This window comes from Filicampus tigris, chromosome 8 (genome assembly GCF_054856515.1).
Source record: "Filicampus tigris isolate MCC_2025a chromosome 8, RoL_Ftig_1.0, whole genome shotgun sequence".
Taxonomy (NCBI): domain Eukaryota; kingdom Metazoa; phylum Chordata; class Actinopteri; order Syngnathiformes; family Syngnathidae; genus Filicampus; species Filicampus tigris.
This window is the reverse complement of record NC_141224.1, coordinates 7,105,965-7,127,720: the sequence shown is the minus strand read 5'-3', so window position 1 is coordinate 7,127,720 and position 21,756 is coordinate 7,105,965. Positions and strand designations below refer to the sequence as shown.

Sequence of the window (21,756 nt, the reverse complement as noted above, 5' to 3'; positions counted from 1 at the left end):
GTCAGATTTTGCACGGTCTTCCTATAGTTAAAGCAGGAAGAAGAATCAATAGCTGGCTGATCTCGAGTCAGTTTTTGAAATATGTTGTTTCAGTGGGCTCTGGTCTGGTGTGAGACATATTCACAGTCTCGTCGCATTTAACAAAACAAGGAGGCAACTCTCAGGCTGATCTCAAATCGGTTGTTTCAGATGAGTATGTCACGTCTTCGTTGTCGTTCTGGTCTGGTGTCCGTTTGTTTCACCGTCTCCCACTGAAGTGGAAGAATGAAGAACCTGATAGGTAATCTCAGGTCGGTTATGTGCACAGTAATTGTAAATGTCAAAGCACCTTCCTTTCTAGCTTAATCTGTAATGACTACAAATGTATGAGCACATGTGAAACACATATTGTTTTCAACAACACCAAATAGTAAGAAGTCGACGTAAATTCGTAAAACTTGTCATCATGAACGCAAAACAACCCTAAGAAACTGGCCAATCAAGGTTTGATCTTTGCACTGAACCCTGCTATCTATTTGGCCGGTCTGATGTCAGTTATGTATCACAGTTCCCTCACATTATACCCCAAAAACAACGCAATAGCTGATCTCGAGTCAGTCAATTCAATTACGTTGCTGCAGAGACATACATGACTATGTTGCTGGTCCGGTGTCATTTTTTTAACAACGATATTGTCACAGTAAAGAGGAAGCAAAACCCGCTAGTTGATCTCACATCTGTTTACACCGGGGTTGTGTTGTGCGATTGCCAACCGGATTGTTGTGGGTGGGGGGAAGACGTCACTTCCGTCATCACCCGGAGGCATCCTGGACTACAGTACTTCGATTGTGTGAGTGTGTGTTTTTATGTTACAATTACTCATCTAAACCACACTTTTATCAATTTGTTATTGTGGAACTCAAATGGAATTGACGAGTGACGCGTGGTTGTCTACGTATGTGAAACAAAGACGAAGCAGCGACTAGTAGCAAATAAGCTACGCGTTGTGATTGTCTTTCACCGTTTTTAAAGAATTCAAAACGTGTATTTCCATTTCTGTAAAACGACGTAGCATGTTGATGGCGGTATCGTAATGTACAAAGAATTTATTTTGTGACGTGTCGGTGTCGCCTTGCATGTGGCATATTTTCCATTGGAGGCACAACACACTGTTAACACGGTTGACCACAGTAATGACCTACTGCTTAATATATAAAAAATAATAAGAAATCAATAAATAAACCTGAGCCTGACCATCTTTGTCAAGTCACGTTTTTGAGGCCGGTCTCGCCTCTCAAATGTTTCTCAAGTCACGATTTTGAGGCCGGTCTCGCCTCTCTAATGTTTCTCATTTCTGGTTTTAGGGTTATAGAAGATTAGTAGATGCAAGTTCCAAAGGGGGAGAACTGCCAGGTGGACATGGAGAGCAAAGCTGGAGATGTTTTTGGTGCTGAGGATGCTCATGTGACGGGCACGGCTGGTGCAGCTGGGATCCTTGCCAAGTAAGACGTTTATTACTGGGGGGTTCACATAACAATTAAAAAGTCAATTTTCCATGATGTGTCATTCCCCAGGCTGGGCCTCCCCAAAGGTTTTTCGGCCAACGTGGCCAAAGAGTGGCTGGACCGGCGGCGGGTGTCCATCCGGCCGTGGGCCAGCTTCGCAGACCAGCGCAAGTTCTCCAAGCCGCGCAACTTTGGCGAGATGTGCCAGCGCGTGGTGAAGAACGTGGACACGTACAACAGCAACTACACCTTCATCTTCCTCGGACTCATCCTCTACTGCATGTAAGCGCCGTTAAGTCATCGGTTGACACATCTACACTGCCTGTGTGTGACTGAGCTTTTTTTTTTTTTTTTTTTTTTTTACTGAGTATTATTTCATGGCTGTGTTCTATTTCTATCGTGTGATATGCTGATGATGGATATCAGGAATGTTTTCATCTGTCTTCAGAGTCAGCTCCCCCATGTTACTGATAGCATTGGCCGTGTTCATCGGTGCCTTCTACATCATCCACCTTAAATCGCTGGAGTCCAAGCTGGTGATCCTTGGTAATTATCAGGGCCTGACCAATTCATCGGTTGGCCGATTTACCTGGCCATTAGCTCTTTTATCAAAAATCGGGGAAAAAAGTCTTTTTACTTCCAAAACATTAGCACATTACCACATACGACAAAGATAATGACAATCAAACTATTAGCCCCACAGCTGTTACAAGGCAAGGCTCCACATACATATCTACTGTATTTTTGTATGCCTTTGTTTTTAATCTGCACTATTGTTTTTTTTTTTTTTTTGTCTTAGGCAAGGAGCTGACCGTCCCGCACCAGATGAGTCTGGCTGGAGGCATCTCCTTACCCGTCTTTTGGTTGGCCGGAGCCGGAGCCGCCGTCTTTTGGGTTCTGGGTGAGTCCGTTATTTAAACGCCGTTCTTTCCAATGATAAACTGCTTCTTATTCCTTGACTGATGTATACACATGACAATACAGTAGTCTATATTATGTACAGCAGTCCCCCCTCCATCGCGGCGGTTACGTTCCAGACCTTGTCCACAAGAAGTGAAATACACAATACAGAAATACCCTACTTGAATATATATATTTTAAAGTTCTTTTAGCACACTTTTAAAATAATGAACACATTGTATGTGTTTAAACACATAAAATGCATTGAGAGAGAATAAGAGCATTGGATAAGGCAAAAATATGGTACAAACAGTGTAATAGTATACCGATCACTCATTGTCAAAAACAAATTCTTTTTTTTCCAAACTAACAAACCTCATTTATAATCTCATGCTGAAATGAACCTACATCCGTTGCTTGATGTAGGCGTGAATACAAAGCAGGCCCGAAGAGGACTGGACATTCAATAATCTTCCGTAAAACCTAGACTGAGCTGAAATACTTGTTTTCATTCTTCTTTCAAATTTGCAGTGTTAAACAAAATAGTGTGCCCCCATCTAGTGGTCGATACTAGAATTACACCCACAATAAATGGGAGGCCGAAAAAAAGTTATTTAAAAAAATTGGGAGTTGTTGAACGCACCACATTGATTGGATATTATCTGGCAAGACTGTTGTGGAGGTCGTTTTTGGTAAAACTGAGGACCATCTCTTCTCGAATAAATATGCAAATCAGTACGATAATATACAGTTATATCTACTTGTTTTTCTTTCTCTCCCTCTCAGGGGCGACCTTGTTCGTGATCGGAAGTCACGCCGCATTCCGAGAGCTGGAAAGCTCCGACATGGAGGAGCTGCTCATGGAGCCTGTGTGATATATGCAACCCTGGTTACAACGTGTTACACATGTATGATCACAATCATTGGTTTGTGGTGTACTCAAGTATATGATCATGAAATGCTAAATTTGACTTATTTCATACACGGGTGCATCCTATGTCATCGTATTGTATTGATGGAACTCTGAACCCTAAAAAAATGCAATTTAAAGGCTTTGAACACATTGACTCTTATATTGATTCTACACAAATAAAAATGGTCTTTCTTTGAATTAAGCTTGTGCAATTCAGTTTGAGTTATGTTTTATGTAGTCGATGTTTGATATTTTCAGATGGGTCATTTAAGGTTTGGGTTATAAATAAAGTTGTGACCATGCAAGCAGAAAAAAAGTTGTTTTTTTTAATGGATTATTCGCTGACCTCTCCTCAACCACTACGTGTATAAACGTGGAATTTTAGACAAACTTGCATCTCGACAGAATGGACTGAGCTATTACTTTTCGAAGCAATTAACCAGGTGGACACCCTGTTAAGAGCCAAAGTTTGACATCCGAGATACAAAGTCTGATAGTCTGATTGAAATTTCTAACACAGGTTCAAATCAATTTGCTGTTCACAAAAACCCTGAAAACATTTATTTCACTTTCTTCAATCAGCTTGCTTACTGTTAGAAAACAAGGCCTCACTCCTCACCGCAAGTCAGTCTGAGTTGAAACTTCTCACACGGGTTCAACTCGGGGTGATCTAAAAACAAATTTACTATGTTTCACTTTCTCTGCTCAGGTTATTATTTCTTAGCAAACAGGCCACTCCCCTCACCACAAGTCATTGTTATTGACTTAAAATTTGTTACTGGTCAACTCAATTTGTGCAAAAAAAGTAAGTAAAATACACTACAGTCAAAGCATTTTGAGCCTAAAACCATTTACCACAAAATCACAGTAAAGTGTACGTAGCTTGAAATTTCACTCAGAGATGCAAATCAATCTACAAAACAGCCTCAGGACAATGTGCAAAAAAAACCCAACAATTCAATTCTAAGGCACAAATATGTTGTGCAGGCGAATTTTGAGTTAATTGCGTCTTTAGTTTTCTCATTACTCTCCTTGTGTGCAGTGGGAATGGACATTTGCTCTTATCTTCCATCACTAGCTCTTGACTCCAAATGTGGCACCACCAAGAAACCCTCCAGCCCGCCCCGCTTATGACCTGTGCGATCCATGCTCTAGAGGACCCCCTCGCTCAGGTTACCATGGCAATGACCTTGGCAACCCCCAACCCCTTCCCCCTCCTCTCTCCCGCGTATCACACACACACACACACGCTGACTTATTCACTGCAGCAAAGGCGGGGATCGATATTCTATTAAATGGAATGTGGTTGAAGGTGTGGGAGGGGATGGGGGGGGGGGGGCGTGGGGGTGAGTGAAGTCGCACTGCAGTGAGATGGGAGGGGAAAAAAAACAGGGGCGACAGAAAGCGGGCGTGTACAAGAGATGTTTGGATCCTCTTTCGAAATGATGTGAATCATATGAGGCTTCGCTTCATTATGCTGAGACAAAAGCGAACAAGATGTTCAGTGTTGCAAGTCACACTGGGTGGCAGGCTGGCGGCCCAGCCTTATCGAGGCACATTTCAAAAATTGCTTGAAGCACTGTATACAGCACTGTATAATATTGTATTTAGACGCAATGAAAGAATTCTAAATCATGACTTTTTTGTCACACTGCATAAATTGAATGGCCATTGTGCTACTTGTCTGCGTTGTCCACCTGGGGACTGTATAATAAATTGAAACAAATGATTAGGAGGTGTATCATGCTATTTTAATATTTCAACAGTTAACTACAGGTATATACAGTAAATGATGATACCGTTAGCAAAATGGCACTGAAGTTTCTTATGAAATATGAGTTATTTTGGTGGCTATTTTTCTAACTCGGAAGCAAGACGCCTGATTTAATAAAACCCCGCCTCTCCTCGTTGTGGCTGCCCTCTTTCATGACGCCGTCCCAAAGTCGGCAGCGCGCACCGCCCACCAAACCGTAACTGGTGGCTTCTGGAGAAAGTGGGCGTGTTTACTCGGCAGGGGCGGTACGGGATCGGCTCCTCACATTCGATGGGAGGAAAATGCGTTTTAACATGGCTAAAAGTTCCAAAAAGTTGATTCAGCATGATACATCTCTTTAAGTCATGATACAATAATCATTTAATATTAAATAGGATAATCACCACTATAACACCAGGTAATACATTTTTTATTCTGTTTGTTCCCATGAAATATCTAATATAACTTGCTATTGCTAAGTAATACTGTATTCAATATTTTTTTGAAAACCACTGTAGAACCAGTTGAGAATATTACATTTATATTTATAGATAATATATTTTGAAAATGTAGTATATGTCTTTATGTATTCTGAGAGTACTTTTATTGTTTTTTTACATTTCGTCAACCGTTGTAGTCAGTCACGAATGTTTGTTTTATAGAATTTAGTGTCATCTAGTGGCGAACTAATAGAATGCAACGACCTAAAGCGGGGTGGGCAATTGCGGCCCTCGAGGGCCGGTATTCTGCCTGTTTTCCATCTCTCCCTGCTGGAACACACCTGATTCAAATGATCATATAATCAGCAAGATCTGCAGAGGCTGGATAACGACCCTGATCATTTGAATCGGGTGGGTTGCACCAGGGTGACATCGAAAACATGCAGGATATCGGCCTTCGAGGGCCGAAATTGCCCACCCATGACCTCAACTCACGTGCATTTTGAAGCATGCACACTACGGTGCCTCAGAGGGAGCACAAATACGCCATTAATTTCTTCAGGAGTGGTGCAAGCAAAACATCATCACAACTCATGGCGGCCTCCTGTTGGGGAAGCGTGCCCTCTGTAATATGTAATACAATTAGCGATTACAAATGTCATATTTCAGTTATATTGTTTAAATACTGATTGTAATGTGTATTTGTGCGTTGTATTCTAATTCATTTGATGGCAACTGGTACCGATGCCCTTAATCCTCTCTTAGGGGCTGGCCGACCCGTCCCGTGCCCTCCATCGGATGGTCCTCAGGATGGTGCCTCGGATGTGGGCAGGGCTGAGTCTGCCCTTTTTCACTGTGCTCCGTAACACCAGCTGACTAACACGAATGTGAAGCGATGTTCATTGATTACTAAATTTCCATAGCCATGCAAAAGGATGAACTGTAGTTGCTTGTGCTAGAACATCAGTAGACCTGCCCTGCTCAGACCCGTCCAAATAGGTGGGCCATAGGCCTAGTTAAGGCATGGCTCTTGAAAAATAAACTTTTAAAATTAATTTTCATTTTATGTTATCATAATAGCTACATTTTTTTTTTTTTTGTGTTGTGAAATAATAAAGTAGAGTTGTTTTGGGCTATTCGTGGGATGGTCCCAATTGAACCCCCCCCCCGCAGTTCACTGTACTGTAAATGAGTTGTTCAATAGATTGGTCCATCTTCAGATCGGATTGGTTCTTGAATAAGAGGTTATACCACCAATAAACATTTTTCCGGAAAAAACAGGATGTGACCACCAAGTGGAGAAAAGGCAGAATTGCGCAACTTCTGCCAGCCTGTCAGCAATCAATAAATACTGTACCGTAGTTTGTTTAGCAATGATCCATTTCTGACCTTTTTTAATTTTTTTTTCTTTTTTGCTAAAGAAAGAGCCGCAGTCAGCATGAGTTTGTATTAAATGTTTCTAGATGTTTTATTGGTGTTGCTTTCATTTCTTTGACACACATGTTCTTTCTTAATGAGTAGACTTTGTTTGGATTCTTTTCAATTGATCTCGAACGTCAACCTTAAAGCAGCCAGCCTGAGACTCACACACATGCGGACCAGGACACGTCATCCTCATCTTCACACATCATCATCCTCATCATCATCATCGCCATCATAGCGCACACCCTACACCAGTGGCGTCCATTTTGAAACGGAACAGGCCAAAAGAACTGGAAAAAAATGGGTTGTTCTCTTATTACTTTTTTTTTTTTTCTTCAACATTTTTCATCTTTTATTGTATGGGTGTCATTTTAAATTCAGTATAGAATTATATAGATTTCCTAGAGCACACAGAAAGATTGTTGATGTGAGGGTGGGTGGGCAGGGATCTCATAGTAATAACAAGAACAATGCTGTCACACAGTGTACACAAACGAGAGACAAACAGGGGGAGGAGGGAGACCGGTGGGGAGAGGGGGCTGCGGGGCGCCTTGGTGTGCCCCCCCACCTCTCCGTAATAATAATAATAGAATAAAAAAAAAAAACTAAAAAAAAAAAATAAAAAAAAATCAGTGAATCAGTCCCCCTACCTGACATATTTCATAAAATAAACACAACAACAACACTGTGGCGCAGGTGGGAGTCAGTCAGTGTGATGGCTATTTGTGTGTGTGAGGGATGAAATGGGGGGGGGGGGTGATTTGGGGGGGCATTGGGGCGGGGGATAGCAAGGTGGCCCTTTTTCAGCCCAGTCGGCTCCTTGGAATCTACATAAGACAATATGCAGCTGCCGTTTGGTAGATATTATTATTATTATACTGGTTTATGTACACAGCAGTGAAAGAACACATGCAAAGACTATCATATGGGAGGGGGCAGTGATGGGACGAATGAGGGAGGGGTGGAGTGTATGATGAAAGTTGTAAAGGTGCTTTTGCTGTTTTGAATCTTTGGGGCAGTTGGGATGAAAATTGCTTCAAAGCGTTGTTTTTTTTTTGGGGGGGGGGGGGGGGGTTGAGGGTGTGAAGTAAGTGGAAGAAGATGAGTGAGAGAGGATGTTGGGGGGCGGGGGAGGGGTGAGCAACAAGATGCTCCAACGATCAATAATACGTCTCCTTCTCCACCCAACCTGCATGAGAGGAAACAACAAGGACAGCACATATGTTTTGCCGTTACTTCAAGAGCAAAAGGACAAATGCAAACCAAAAAGAATACAAGTAAAGCAAAACAATTTGAATAAATAATATAGTAACAAGAAAAAATTGACAATTAATGAAACAGACAATGAGTTAAAACAAGAAAAAAATCATCGTAAAAATGGAAAAATAAAACGGGATAAAAAAAGATATACATTAAAAAATATAATTAATCAACAATAATTTATGAAGATGAAAACAACATGAATTATAACAAAGCAAAAAATAAGTCAAAACAAATAGAATAAAATCATGTTAACTAAAATAAAAATACTAAAAAAAATGAATTTACAAAGAGAATAAGTTCCAGACTGAGTCAAAAATTGACCACAAAAAAAGTAAAAAGCAATGTAAAAATCATTAAAAAAAAACCAAAAAGGAAATATCCAAACAATTTTCAAAAGTTAAAGCATGCATAAATATTTAAAAAATAATGTTTAAAAAAATAACAATTTAAACTACATAAAAAAAATAATAAATTCACAGTAGGTAAAAGGTAGTAATCCACAACAAATTTCAAATGAGGATGTTGATAATGTGAAATGAAACTGACCTCCAGGGTTCCGGCGGATGAGGAGCTTTCGAATTTCATCGTAAACAAAGATGAGGAAACTGTAAGGGAAGGCGCAGAACCACCAGGAAGGCCTGCGCACATGCACACACACAAACAAACTTTTAACACTGGAAACAAAGGAAGCCAAACCAGGATCCAACCAATGAAACTCAAGAAGACAATAGTGCTTCAGTTGTGAACAGAAATGGAAGCAATCTTGAATATTTATAATGCTCCAATTCCAAAATCATTATTTTTGAATAATTGGCCAAATCTGAGGAAAACGAGCAATATCTGTGAAAACGAGCATCCAAAAGAACTCATCATTTGCCTATAGATCACTAAGATAGAAATCCCCCAAATGTTATGACAGCCATTAAACTTTAAAATCACACTCCTGGAAAATAACAAAAATGGAGTTAGCCCACTCTAGTTTTGAGTGGCCTAATTTATCTGAAGGGATCATCTATGGGCTGCATAACTAATTGAATTTTAATCGATACCAATCAAACTTTCGCCCGCCTCGATTAAACGAACCTGATCGTCGGCGATATTTTCATTTAAAATGAAAATATGTGCTGCTGCACACCGAATCAAGCATTTTCTCAATCACTAGTAAGCCAACCGCCAGCGCTGAGTGCACGGTTAAGGTTTCATTAAGCTAAGAGTGGAGCATGTCGAGAGAAGAAAAGACAAAATTGGGGAGCATCATGGTGAGGCACTAGTGCCTGCGAAGTGATGGTAGTGTGATTAATAATCGCGATTGAGATATTGATCAAAATAATGGTGATGAGCATTTTGGCCATAACGGTGGTTGCCCGAATCATCGGTGGGGGAAAGAGAAGAGGAGGCAACTCTCACTTGAGGGGGTACATCCTGAGGGCCACATCCATGCCTGGGCAGTAGGACAGGAAGGCAGCCAGGGCCGTCTCCTCAAATAGGCCAAAGATCAAGATCTTGTTCCTGGTGGGGGCGGGGGGCGTGAATAGTAAGGACACGTTTTAAAGAGGAGTCAAGCCGGCCAGCCATTTTGCGACAGGGCGGGCGCTGTACTCACTTCATGCCCTGCTGGAAAACGGAGTTGCGTCTGGTCTTGCAGATGATGACGTCGGCCCACTGCACCACCACGATGCTGACGAAGAAAGCCGTGTGGCACGTGAACTCCACGATCTTCCTCTGCTCGTACGTCTGAGGGCGACACGGCAAGTCGGCCAAAGCGGCAACGTCCTCCACACGCCCCACACGCTCACGGGAGGAACGGTTGTTCTCATATATTTCTGTATTTTGCTTTCATTTTTATATTTTAAGAGTATTTTTTCTAGTTAGGTATTTATCATCATAGCTTTTGTCTTTTGTCTCCAAAAATCTTTTTCAAAAACAAATTTTTCCAGCACATCTTATGTCCAAACATTTTCCAATAATTGTGTATTTTTATCTACTACTTATTTAACTTCTGACTAATATTTTTGTACTTTTTTTTTTTCATCTAATATTTTTGGCTGTTATTATTTTTGTACTGTTTTCTTTTATTTTCATCTAATATTTTTGGCTCTTATTAAGTATTTTCCATTGCATATGCTTGTTTCTTTATTTAATTTTCCTTTTTTTTAAAGCTTTCATCTTATTATCGTTTGGTAAGGCTAATATTTTTATATGTGTCTATTTTTAAATGTATTTATTTACTTACCTGGTTTTATATTTTCTCATCTGATATTGTTCCCAGCATTCATCCCCACCCCTTTAATATTTTGGTATATTTCATCCAATTTTGTAGGTATTTTTTTGGAATACCGGTACTCCCAACACCATTGCTCTGGCTGGCAATAGATTGTGTACCAAATGTTTTGACTCCTTTTGGCAAATCTCTGACTAATTTCTTTGGGCATTTTGATGATTACACTGATAAATGTGATTGTTTTGGTCACAATAATTCGAATACGGTTTGTTCCTATAACATTACACGGACTTCTGAAGAAAACTTTGTACCCATTGTTGTCCGTAGCTGTCCTCTAAGTCGTTGCAGGCGCGGTCGTCCCAGTCCAGGCGGATGCCCACTAACCGACTGGGCAGGAAGCCGTTTTCAGCCAAGATGACAAAGTAGGCGAAGAAGCCGCCCAGGGCCTGGATCATACCTGGTGGGGAATAAAAAAATGGCAAAATTAAAATAAACACGACGTCGCTCAGCTTCACTCTTTCATATGAAGAAACGGCAAAATGCGCACGAAATGGGGCTGGGCTCACCAATCTGTCCGTAGGCGATGCTGATGAGGCGCTCGTTCACCAGCTTGTCCCTGAAGGGGTTCCTGGGCTGGCGCTTCATGATGTCGCTCTCCGCCGCTTCGTAGGCCAGCGAGATAGCCGGCACCTGAGAGAATATTGAAAGTTAGCATGTTAGCATGGTAATAAACTGAAAAAATTTGGGGGAAAATATGATTATAATTATGCTTGATGTGAGCATAGCACGTGAGCTACATCGCTACATCTCCTTCCGCCAACATGAAAGGATTTGCTCTCCATGTGTTTCTTGTTTTTTCTTTGTTTTTCTGTTTATTTTTTACTTTACTGTCTCAGAATTCTCTCTGCAGTTTCCTGAATTGTTCATTTCCCCAAAAGAAGACAAACTATTTTAGTTTCACTTTCCTAAAAAGAAAAAATGGAAGTTTTGATGGACAAGTCATAAAATCTCTTCCTCAAATTCTCAAATGAAGAACCAAATTATGACTTTAAAACCAACAAACAAGGTAAGAACCGAATCGTGATATTTAAATTTTGTATTTGTCATGGAATGTTTTTGTTCTTTTTTTCCCTACAATATTGGTGTATGTTTCATGTAATATTTTTTCCAATAGTAGTATATCTTTGTTGAATATTATTCAAATACATTTGTAATTTTAGATATCTCTCGTAATATTTTTAGCATAATAGATGATACAAATCGCTGGTGTCGGGCAGAAACGTAGCATCTCCAAAACAGCTATTTCCCAGGAAAGCAAAAACAAAACTTTGTTGAAGAATTAACATTTTATCGTCAAAGACAGCAAGATATTTGCAACAAATCAAGAAAAAAAAAAAAAAAAATCAAATAACCTACCCATGCAGGGACTGACCAATTGTATAGATTTATGAAAAAATAGGAAATGGACATATTTGAATTCCGGCGAAGTGTACTTAATTAATCCAATTCTAATTGATGTCATTGGGAAATTCAGTTTTGAAAGCCCTAATGGGAGTTGATTAGTAGTGAACGGGAGTGGGCGCTCACCATGTCGGTACCCAGGTCAATGCAGAGGATAGTGATGGTGCCCAGTGGCAGAGGAATGTTGACGATGATAAACAGGAGGAAGGGCGTGATCTCTGGAATGTTGCTGGTCAGCGTGTAGGCGATGGACTTCTTCAGGTTATCGAAGATCAGTCGGCCTGAAAAAGTAATGGCATCAACAATTCAGTATTTGAGGAAAAGACTGACACTGAGCGGCGATGGACTCGTCCGCTCTCACCTTCTTCCACTCCGGTGACAATGGAGGCAAAGTTGTCATCCAGCAAAATCATGTCCGCGGCTTGTTTGGACACATCGGAGCCAGAGATTCCCATGGCAACGCCGATGTCGGCCTTTTTCAGGGCAGGAGAGTCATTCACGCCATCGCCTGTTACAGCCACGATGGCGCCCTGGAAGAGATGAAGAGAATGAGGGCTTGTTCAATGGACCACTGTCGCCATCTGCTGGTTCATTTCAGTACTGCACTAAATCCTCCACTTAACCCTCAAGGCTCTTTGCGGCCGGCCATTTGCGTTCACCTTGCTTCTTTTTTTTTAACAGTGTTAATGCAACTGTCATTGGGATTTTTGGCAGATTATCAGGTCTTTAAATACAATTGCTTGCTGATGTTTTCGACATGTTTTCGGCGTGTCCATGTGCCACAAACCCAGTGTATGAACTGCTGCCTCCACGAGTTTTTTTACTCTCTTTAGGGCGCTTGTCCCCCCCCCCCCATTTGCCATTGACCCAGTGGGCCGGAATGATGAAGCATGTCACAGACGTTTTACTAAAGAAGAAGTCTACCCGAACATTTTCTTTACAATATGTCAAGTGCAGTCAAATCCACCCATTTTTGTCCGTGTCAGGGGGCGGCCATTTTGGCACTTGCTGTCAACTGAAAATGACATTACAGTTGCTCGGGGCTCTGCTAACGACCAATCATGGCTCAGCTTCAGGAAAGAGGTGAGCCGTGATCGGTCTTTACCTGAGCCCTGGCATCATATGTCTCCTTGACATCAAATATACTGCACCTGTCTCTGGCAGCCCTCTACAATGATCAGTTTCTGCTGAGGGGAGGTTCTGGCAAAAACAATTTCAGTGTGGTTCCTCAAGATGTCGTCCATCTGATCCTGAGAGAGATCCTTCAGGTCAGTGCCATGGATAACGCAAGCCTTGGCATCCCTAATAAAAAGACAGAAGCAGCGTTAAGGGGTCTTTCAAATATCTTAATGGGGAGTTTGTAACAGAGAGACTTACCTGGGGTTGACTTGGCTGACAGGGATGTTGAGACGTGCAGCGATGTCCTCCACCGTCTCGTTGCCCTCGGAAATGATGCCCACTCCCTTGGCGATGGCCTTGGCTGTGATTGGATGATCTCCAGTGACCATGATGACCTAAAAGAATAGAGAACAGACGCCATCAAGCACCTTATGCGGACGAGGGCCGAGACTTTGTTTGCTGCGGAAAGAGGCTCTACCTTGATACCGGCGGATCGACACTTGCCCACGGCGTCGGGCACGGCCGCGCGGGGAGGGTCGATCATGGACATGAGGCCCACGAAGCAGAGGTTGTCCGTCTGGAAGTTGACGTCATCCGTGTCGAAGGCAAAGCCCTTCGGGTACTGGTCCTCGGGCAGCATTAAGTGGCAAAAGCCTGGAGGGGTAAACAAAATGCATCAGTCATTAAAAACTGTATGATTAGATATTACCGAGGGATTTATCATGTGAGTGTGAGTTCGCACAAATGGAGCATTCTAACTCTAATTGAAATTTGCTGAAGCCTATTTTGGTCAATATTATTCCCCCCCAATAAAAGCACTTCCTAATATTTCTCTCCTTATTTCTGATACTGTATTTGTTTTTCAACTAAGATTTGTGCACTGCTTTTCAACACTTTTGTTTTTCCCTAATGATAGTTTCATTTCAATTAGAGAATTTTTGAAGTTCATTATTTAAAAATACATCATGTATTACGTTCTCTCATTTAAAATCATCAAATATTTGTGAATTTCTATACCTCCCAGCATTACAAGGTTCCAAAAGTTCCATGCTCTTTTTGAGCACTAAATTATTTTAATAATGATTTGTTGGTGAAAAATAAAAATAAACTCTACAACATATCTTTTATAAAGTCTTCTAAAAGTGCATTTGTACAAATAAAGGACTCACCCCAAACATTTAGATTTAGTATAAATAAATGCCATCAATGCCACCATATGAAGAAATAGGATTAACGTCTTTATGTGATTATGGTGAGTGGATGAAATAAACAATGACACTTCATTCCCAGTCTATATCCTTACCCAACACTCTCTCTCCCAGTCCTCCCAGCTCCATGTAGGCATTCTGGAAGGCCTCCTTCATCTCCTCGTCCATGGGCTGCTCCTTGCCCTGCAGCAAAATGGTAGAGCAGCGATCCAGGATCCTCTCGGGGGCTCCCTTCATCACCAGCAAGTAGCGGTTGTCGTTGGGGTCCTCCGTCTCGTGCACGGAGAGCTAGAGCGGAAAAGCCCCAGGGAAGGTCGAGGTGAGAGGCTTCCTTTCCAGCGTGGAATCACAGCGTTTTTTTTTTGTTTTTTTTTTTGGGGTCGCGACTTACCTGGTATTTGTTGGTGGAGTTGAAGGGGATCTCGGCCACCTTCTTGTTCCTCTCCCGCATCATCCTGACCGAGCCGCAGGACAGCTCGATGCACTTGAGCAGGGCCGACTCGGAGGCGTCGCCCGCTACGTCGCGCTTGAGGATGGCCACCGAGTCCTGTCCCGCCTTGAACTGGGCGCGGTTGCACAGGGAGGCGATGCGGGCCAGGGCCTGCCACGTCACCGAACTCTTGTCGAACGAGGCGCCTGCAGGAAGAGAGAAGCGGATTCAAAGTGAGGACCTCCAAAAGGTGAAAGGTGAACAATGAATTGAAGTTGGCCAGTTGAATTGACCATTTGTGTCCGTGACCGCCTTTGACCGTCTGTCGCTCACCAGACTGGTCCTCGGTGGTGTCGGCCTCATGGATCTGGTTGTCGAACCACATGTGGGCCACCGTCATCCTGTTCTGGGTCAGGGTGCCCGTCTTGTCGGAGCAGATGGTGGAGGTGGAGCCCAGCGTCTCCACGGCTTCCAAGTTCTTCACCAGGCAGTTCTTCTTCGCCATACGCTTAGCGGTCAGGGTCAGACAGACCTGGGACACACGGCGGGTCAAAATGGGCTCTTACGTACCATCAACGCTGGACAAATCTCACTCACGGTGACGGTAGCCAGCAGGCCTTCGGGCACGTTAGCCACGATGATGCCGATGAGGAAGATGACAGCCTCCAGCCAGCTGTAGCCCAGGATGAGGGCTAGGACGAAGAAGGTGACGCCCAGGAAGACGGCCACGCCGGTGATGATGTGGATGAAGTGCTCGATCTCCTTGGCGATGGGGGTCTTGCCCGTCTCCAGGCCGGACGTCAGGGTAGCGATGCGACCCATGACCGTGCGGTCTCCGGTGCAGATGACGATGCCACGCGCCGTGCCTGGTTTCGGTACAGGAGCGGAGTACGTGGTTCTTTGAATCGGTTTGTAAGTTTTCCCTTGCTTTGTTGCTAAAGGCCAGACACTCCCTTTTTGAAATTGCAAAACTCCCCTTTACATTGAGTTACAGCGTATGCGTACGCACCAGAAACACTTCTCTCGCTCTCGGTCTCTTTCCCTCTCTTTACATAAAATAAAACATGGTAAAATATACCATTTTAGTTTATTCTCTTAAATAATTGGTCAATAATCATTATATCTATAATAAAAGTAATTATAGATAACACATTGAAAATATAAGACATTATTATTTTATTCAAATAACATTTTTGGGAATGAATGAGCACTGATAGGTAGCATAGCAGGTATCGGGTAGTCATAGAGGTGGCTGCTACCAGCCACTGATACTGAAGGCAATTATTATTATTTTTAAATCTGACATTGAGTAAGTCCTCCTTGGCAGTAGTTGGCGCTATACTACATCAACGAATCATCATCTGCGTGAGAAAGAAAGGTGTTCGCAATTTTTTGGCATCGGGTGAAATGACATTGACCTATAGAAAGTACGAGAGGTATCGGTACTCTCTATCGAGGAGAACTCAAACATCGAACACTCATACTGGTATCGGTCAGAAAAAAAGTGGTATCAAAAAGCCCTAATGATTTTACATTGTACATTTTAACTTCTTTTTGTCCATCTCAACTACGCATGACCCGGCCTATCGATTTTAAAAATCAAATGTGACCCTTGAGCACAGGTTTGCCCACACCTGGTCTGAGTCAACACGTAAGTACATTTGTTGATAGAAATTGAGCAGTGCAATTCTGAAAGCGGAACTGTTAAATAGGCTGAAACAAGTTCCCCGTCGGCTCCGTTGTTTGAAAAAACGATCGCATGTTTGGCAATGTCATGTGTTAAGACCAACGCACCTTCCACACAGTTGGTAGAGAAGAAAGCCACATTTCGGGTTTCCAAGGGGTTGTCATGGGTACAGTCAGGTGACCTGCTCTGAGGCTCCGATTCGCCGGTTAGGGAGGAGTTATCCACCTATTCAGGTGAAGGAGGGAAAAAAAAAAAATTAAAAAAAATCGCTGTGAGTTTATTGGGTCTTGCTTAACGACATTGCCGCGCTCCAAAAAGCTGCGTGTCCCCACCTTGCAGCCGTGTGCCGAAACCACTCGAATGTCGGCGGGGATCCTGTCTCCTCCCTTCACTTCGATCAGATCTCCGGCCACCACTTCTTCCGCGTTGATCTGCACCTTCTCGCCCTCTCGGATCACCAGCGCTTGCTGTAATGAATGGTTGGAAAAACGCACGGTGAACACTCACGTCAAGATTGAAATAACGGCCCGAAATGTGACTTTTGGGGGCGCGTTACCTGAGGCACCATGTTCTTGAAAGACTCCATGATTTTGGAGCTCTTGGCCTCTTGGAAATACGAGAAGCAACCGGTAATGATGACGACCGCTGTGAGCACAATACCTAGGTACAACTACACAGACAAACGGATCACGGATGTTACGCGAGCAGACGTAAGACAGCACATGCAACGGACGGACGGACGGACGCGTGACTCACGTTGTCTCCGGCGGGGTCGTCTTCGGTGGCGGCCTGAATGGCGTAGGCCAGGAAGCAGAGGATGGCGCCGATCCACAGCAAGATGGAGAAGCCGCCGAACAGCTGGCGACAGAACTTGACCCACTCCGGGGTGGTGGGAGGCGGGGTGAGTGCGTTGGGGCCATCCCTGAGCAGAACCTCTGCTGCCTTGGCATTAGTCAGTCCCTGGAGGGGTTCGCAGACAAAAAGAGAGCCCAAGTTAGATTTCAACGTTTTTTTTTTTTTTTTTTTTTCCATCGATGATGGCACTACTTGGTATGGGCTCTTTAGACTAGTGCACTGTTACTGAAACGTAAAAGATTGTTGTTTTCTTGCTCCAGTCTGTTGTAACAGAATGAGCCATGCTGTCTCACTATTTGGCAAAAAGGAGTAACTTGCAGCTGGTAAATTAAGTCGCAAAGTCATGAAAAAGTTGCGTATTCTCGTACAAAATCTCGTTGTACGGCGGTGAATGTTGTATGTGACTTGGTTGCTGTTTTACAATTTACAGTCGGTATCGGCTCACTATTTGGCGAGGTTATTATAGTTAACGAAAACTACCGGTAACAAAATAACTAAAATTAAAATTGCAAAAAAAAAATTTTTCATTAAAAGAATAAAATAAAAAGGAAAAAAAAATGCATTCAAAAAATGAAAACAACTATGCTTAATTAATGCCAACGTAAAGGGAGCAAATTTAATCAGAAAATAATAATTTATATAGTTATTAATCATTGATATCATTTGAATTATTATCAGCACATTGTTACAGATGCAGTTGTTGTGAAAGAGCTAAGGAAATAAAATTCAATGCAGCTAGATCTTGTCCTTGCTGGAAGGAAGCACTGTGACGCCATCCAGTGGACAAAAAGTGAGAAAAATAATTTACTGTACCTGGACAATGTCAGTCTGGAATTTCCTGCACACCTCTTCTACGGACATCTTGTGTTCCGTCTGGGAAAGACAACAATAACAACAACAAAAAATCAATAAGGAAAAAAAAAAAAAAAAAAAGTAAAATCATAATACATGCACAGTTTTAACTTGCCTAATAGTAATGCATGCAGGGTAAACTATGATCAAATTGTTCAAATTAACGACGGGAATTGCTCTCGACTGCAACCAGCGACTTTGAGGAATCTCTTGGACTTGTCGAAGATAGAAATGGGCTCCATGCATGCATTTCACCTGTCAAAGTGTATCATGGCAGCCAGGGGAGTCTGCGATGCGGCCTCAAAGTGGCGACTTCCTGATAGCAAGTCTTACCAGCAACAAAAAAATAACTTTTTTTTTTTTTTTTCATCCTGCGTATGATGATTTTAGAGACTTTCATTCTCGTCCCACAGTGTCCATGCTGGACGTGACAAGACACTAGTTAACTGTGAGGACAAAAGACGCAAAAGCACACTTGAATAGTAAATGAGGATTTTTTTTTTTTTTTTTTACTCACAATGGGCACTTCCTTCTTCAGGTCGTCCATGTCCTTAGTTCCCGTCGCCCCCCCCTTCTTCTTCTTGGGGGATCGGTCATCTTTGTCCTGTGTGGTGGCAACGCGGTAACTGTCTGACCGGCCATACTACAGACATACACATATGTTTTATACATGCTTTACAACTAAAAGTGTACAAAATAGTAGGTTGTGTCCCTTTTGTGTCAAGGGTGGGAGGGTGAATGGGGGCGGAGGTCTAGCCTATTATCACTCACAGAGGGCTATGTTTGGAGAGTTGATGACATCAGTACGTAAAAGAGATGGGCATAATAATGCTTTGTTGCGAATTGAGTGTGGATTGAGGTTGTCTCGAAGCAACAAGAGGCAAAATGGAGTGAGCGAATCAGGCTGAGGTTCTTTTGAATGTCAACCAGTTTGCCGTCAAAAGGAGGACAGCATGACAGCGAAGGGAGGTTGAGCTCATCCAGCCAACAAAACTTTACTCAATATCATTAATGTATCTAAATTGAGTCCACTTGAAATTGAATTTGGTTGAATGCCCATCCCTAGTACATAATACTGGATACCCCTTGTGAAGCGGCCTTGAGAAGTAACTTTCTAAGGAGGCAAATACAAGCATTTTCCTTCGATGGCAATCAAAGTCAGAAAATGGCGGAGTACAGGATATATGAAAGATTATCCTCAGTCATTATCCTTTGTTTTTTGTTTTTTTGTTTGTGTCTCCGATCCGAAAACGATCGGGTCGATAACAGCAAAATCTTGTTCACGATCACAGCTCACTCATCACACGAGATACGATGTGATCACCTCATAGATGGGTATATTAGGGATGTTTGATACCACTTTTTTACAGAACGATACAAGTACAAGTGTTCACTCTTGAGTACTCACTAAGGATAGAACGATTATCGGCCGGGCCGATTATCAGTATTCTGACGAATATCGGTATCGGCCTTTTTTAAAAATCCGATGGCCGATATTAAATCAATTTAAAACAGTGTTAACTTCAAGGAAGTATTTATTTACATTTTCAGTGAACTTTATAAGAGATTCTACTGACACTGGAAACACTATGCACCTTCTGTTTTTTATTTGAAATCAACAATACAATATCTCTTTTTGTTGGATTTTTACCTCAAAGCTGGTCACATTGGCAAACATTTATATACTTTTTTTTAAAAAGCAACATTATGCCGGTCTGAAAAAATGTTCAATAAACATATGCTCAAAAACTAATAAACAAAGTTCAGAGTTTTATTTATTTTTTTTTGACACCAATATTTTCGTTTTTAGTGAAAATGAATATCGGCTCCAAATATCGGTTATCGGCCTCTTTGACTACTAATAATCGGTATCGGCCCTGAAAAAAACATATCGGTCTATCCCTAGCACTCACTGCTGTATTAATTTAATACAATGACAGACACTGTAATTCTGAACAAAGACTTTTTTGTCTTTCTGCCGCATGTGTTGCGTCACTCGTGTTAAATGGCAGCAGTGTAGCAACAACTACTGGCAAGGAGGAATTACTCAATGTCATTTGTTTTTTGCCTTACGTATTGGTGGCTGGTATCGGCAGTCTTCACAAGAAACGCTATGTTGAAATAAGGCCGATTCTGATACCTGGCATCGGTACTCGCCAATCCCTAGTTAAAATGGTAAAAAAATGTTTTATATGGTCTCTCAATAAGGTAGATTTTCAGCTACTGTGCTGAAGGTGTGTTTGTAACATTTCCCCTGTGAAAAAAATACAGGGGTTCATTGTACAACCAAAATAAACCTACAAGGACAACATTGTCATTTATTGGGAAAAAGTCCATTGTCATTTTACAAAATCAAAGTGTCATTTCCTGAAAACAAATAAAAAGGGTGACTCGTGATTGTCGGTCAAGATGTGTGTGGTGTGCTGTGATCATCTGGAAGTGCCTCTCACTCACACCTTAAGAGCATTAAGAACCCATGTGATGATTCCCCCCCCCCCCTTCCATCGTGTGAGGGTTTGTCATGTTTTTTTAAAATCTGTTCATATGTTAAAAATGTTTTTGTGTCCCACTTCACACGATAAATGTCTATTAGACTGTGAGAAAGGCGGTCACATTAATCAGACAGTATTATCATCGCAGACGAAGCGCCCTGGTACATGAAAGCGTCAGCCTGCGGTGTTTTGTGTTTGATCACTCTTGATCAAACCGTTCAGGCTGGACACACTGGAAGGGACACACAAGGATGTGTAATCAGCATAAATTAGTGGACCGCACAAAACGTTACATCGCACGACAAACCAGAGACATCACAAGTGCACTTTACGCTGCTCAAGCCTCACCGACGCATAATCGCGGTTCGGCATCCGTTGATTTGCATATTCAGATTTTTTTTCTTATTTTTTTTTTTCAATATTTAAAAGATTTTGGTTGGCTTTTCTTTAATTTCTTCTGGGATTTGTCCTCCAAACCACTCAAATTCCTCTTGGAAAAACGTATATTAAATGTTTAACTATTTTTTGAAGAATTTTCTGGGTGCAGTCAGACAACCGTCACTGGAAAAAGTAGACGCACGTTTGAGGGGCTTGCTAAAAGACTTCCAGCCTCATGTCTTCTTATATTTACTGTTACTTTGAATTGGCTGTATCCGGATTGAAGGCTCAAAATATGTGATTTGGATGGGGGGGTGTCCTGCCATTTCAAAGGCGACACAGGTTCCTGACGGGGAGTATTGTGACTTTCCGTTTCACGGCTGGCTTATTAAATATAGCGACAGTCACTAAGTTGGCAATACCGAGTTGGGGCATGCGTCGTCACATGCCGTACGTCCGCCCCGGTCAGCGTGGTAAGCGAACGAGATAGAGTTGCATCCTCACACGCCGCCTAGTGGACATGAAGTGTGCTTTTTTTTTTTTAATCCGTTGTGTAATTTGACTGAAATTGTTAATAGACTTTTATAATCAACAAATCTAAGAACTACTTTAAATTGTGGAGGAAAAAAAAAAAAAAAGAAAATACAGGTACATCTCCTTTCTGACCAATTTGCACAAATGATTCACCAAAGGCTGATTTTCAATTCTGTAAATGGACCAAATCGGAGCTGGACTAGCGTCATGGAAGGGATAGAGTTTGGAGCACTTTGGAATGCTTGCCAAAAAGGCACACCTAAAACTTGCTGTGAACTACGATGCAAATTAGCTAACCACAAATAAGTAGCCCAAAACACACACACCTGCCGAGCAAATATTAG

The 21,756-nt window shown here is 42.1% G+C and overlaps 2 protein-coding genes across 10 annotated transcripts in view; one reads left to right on the top strand and one right to left on the bottom strand.

Annotated features, from left to right (window-relative positions):
- The first annotated feature begins 82 nt into the window (after positions 1-82).
- rabac1 (Rab acceptor 1 (prenylated)) lies at positions 83-3,495 on the top strand. 3 transcript variants are annotated; one of them, XM_086037962.1, is made up of 6 exons: positions 83-280; positions 1,344-1,481; positions 1,554-1,766; positions 1,933-2,030; positions 2,284-2,385; positions 3,171-3,495. In XM_086037962.1, the coding sequence occupies exons 2-6, from the start codon at positions 1,363-1,365 to the stop codon at positions 3,257-3,259; spliced, it is 621 nt and encodes a 206-aa protein (XP_085894088.1). In that variant the 5' UTR covers positions 83-280; positions 1,344-1,362; the 3' UTR covers positions 3,260-3,495. The 3 variants fall into 3 exon arrangements, with proteins under 3 accessions (XP_085894088.1, XP_085894087.1, XP_085894086.1); XM_086037961.1 differs by having other exon boundaries at positions 83-290; XM_086037960.1 differs by lacking the exon at positions 83-280 and adding an exon at positions 377-829.
- A 3,438-nt stretch (positions 3,496-6,933) lies between these two features.
- atp1a3b (ATPase Na+/K+ transporting subunit alpha 3b) overlaps positions 6,934-21,756 on the bottom strand; it is a 44,698-nt gene continuing 29,875 nt past the window's right edge. For 4 of the 7 annotated variants that reach the window (XM_086037728.1, XM_086037725.1, XM_086037731.1 and 1 more), the window contains 21 exons: positions 18,526-18,612; positions 17,970-18,029; positions 17,058-17,261; positions 16,858-16,971; positions 16,634-16,768; positions 16,409-16,526; positions 15,212-15,480; positions 14,948-15,146; positions 14,576-14,820; positions 14,280-14,472; positions 13,455-13,630; positions 13,235-13,371; positions 13,009-13,159; positions 12,219-12,387; positions 11,984-12,138; positions 10,963-11,086; positions 10,708-10,853; positions 9,779-9,909; positions 9,583-9,684; positions 8,722-8,813; positions 6,934-8,101 (listed from right to left, as the gene is read on the bottom strand). In XM_086037728.1, coding sequence (XP_085893854.1) covers positions 8,073-8,101; positions 8,722-8,813; positions 9,583-9,684; positions 9,779-9,909; positions 10,708-10,853; positions 10,963-11,086; positions 11,984-12,138; positions 12,219-12,387; positions 13,009-13,159; positions 13,235-13,371; positions 13,455-13,630; positions 14,280-14,472; positions 14,576-14,820; positions 14,948-15,146; positions 15,212-15,480; positions 16,409-16,526; positions 16,634-16,768; positions 16,858-16,971; positions 17,058-17,261; positions 17,970-18,029; positions 18,526-18,612 — 3,036 coding nt within the window. In that variant the 3' untranslated portion in view covers positions 6,934-8,072. Of the gene's footprint in view, positions 8,102-8,721; positions 8,814-9,582; positions 9,685-9,778; positions 9,910-10,707; positions 10,854-10,962; positions 11,087-11,983; positions 12,139-12,218; positions 12,388-13,008; positions 13,160-13,234; positions 13,372-13,454; positions 13,631-14,279; positions 14,473-14,575; positions 14,821-14,947; positions 15,147-15,211; positions 15,481-16,408; positions 16,527-16,633; positions 16,769-16,857; positions 16,972-17,057; positions 17,262-17,969; positions 18,030-18,525; positions 18,652-21,756 lie in introns of all 7 variants that reach the window. The other 3 variants (XM_086037726.1, XM_086037724.1, XM_086037727.1) reach the window with 1 other exon arrangement.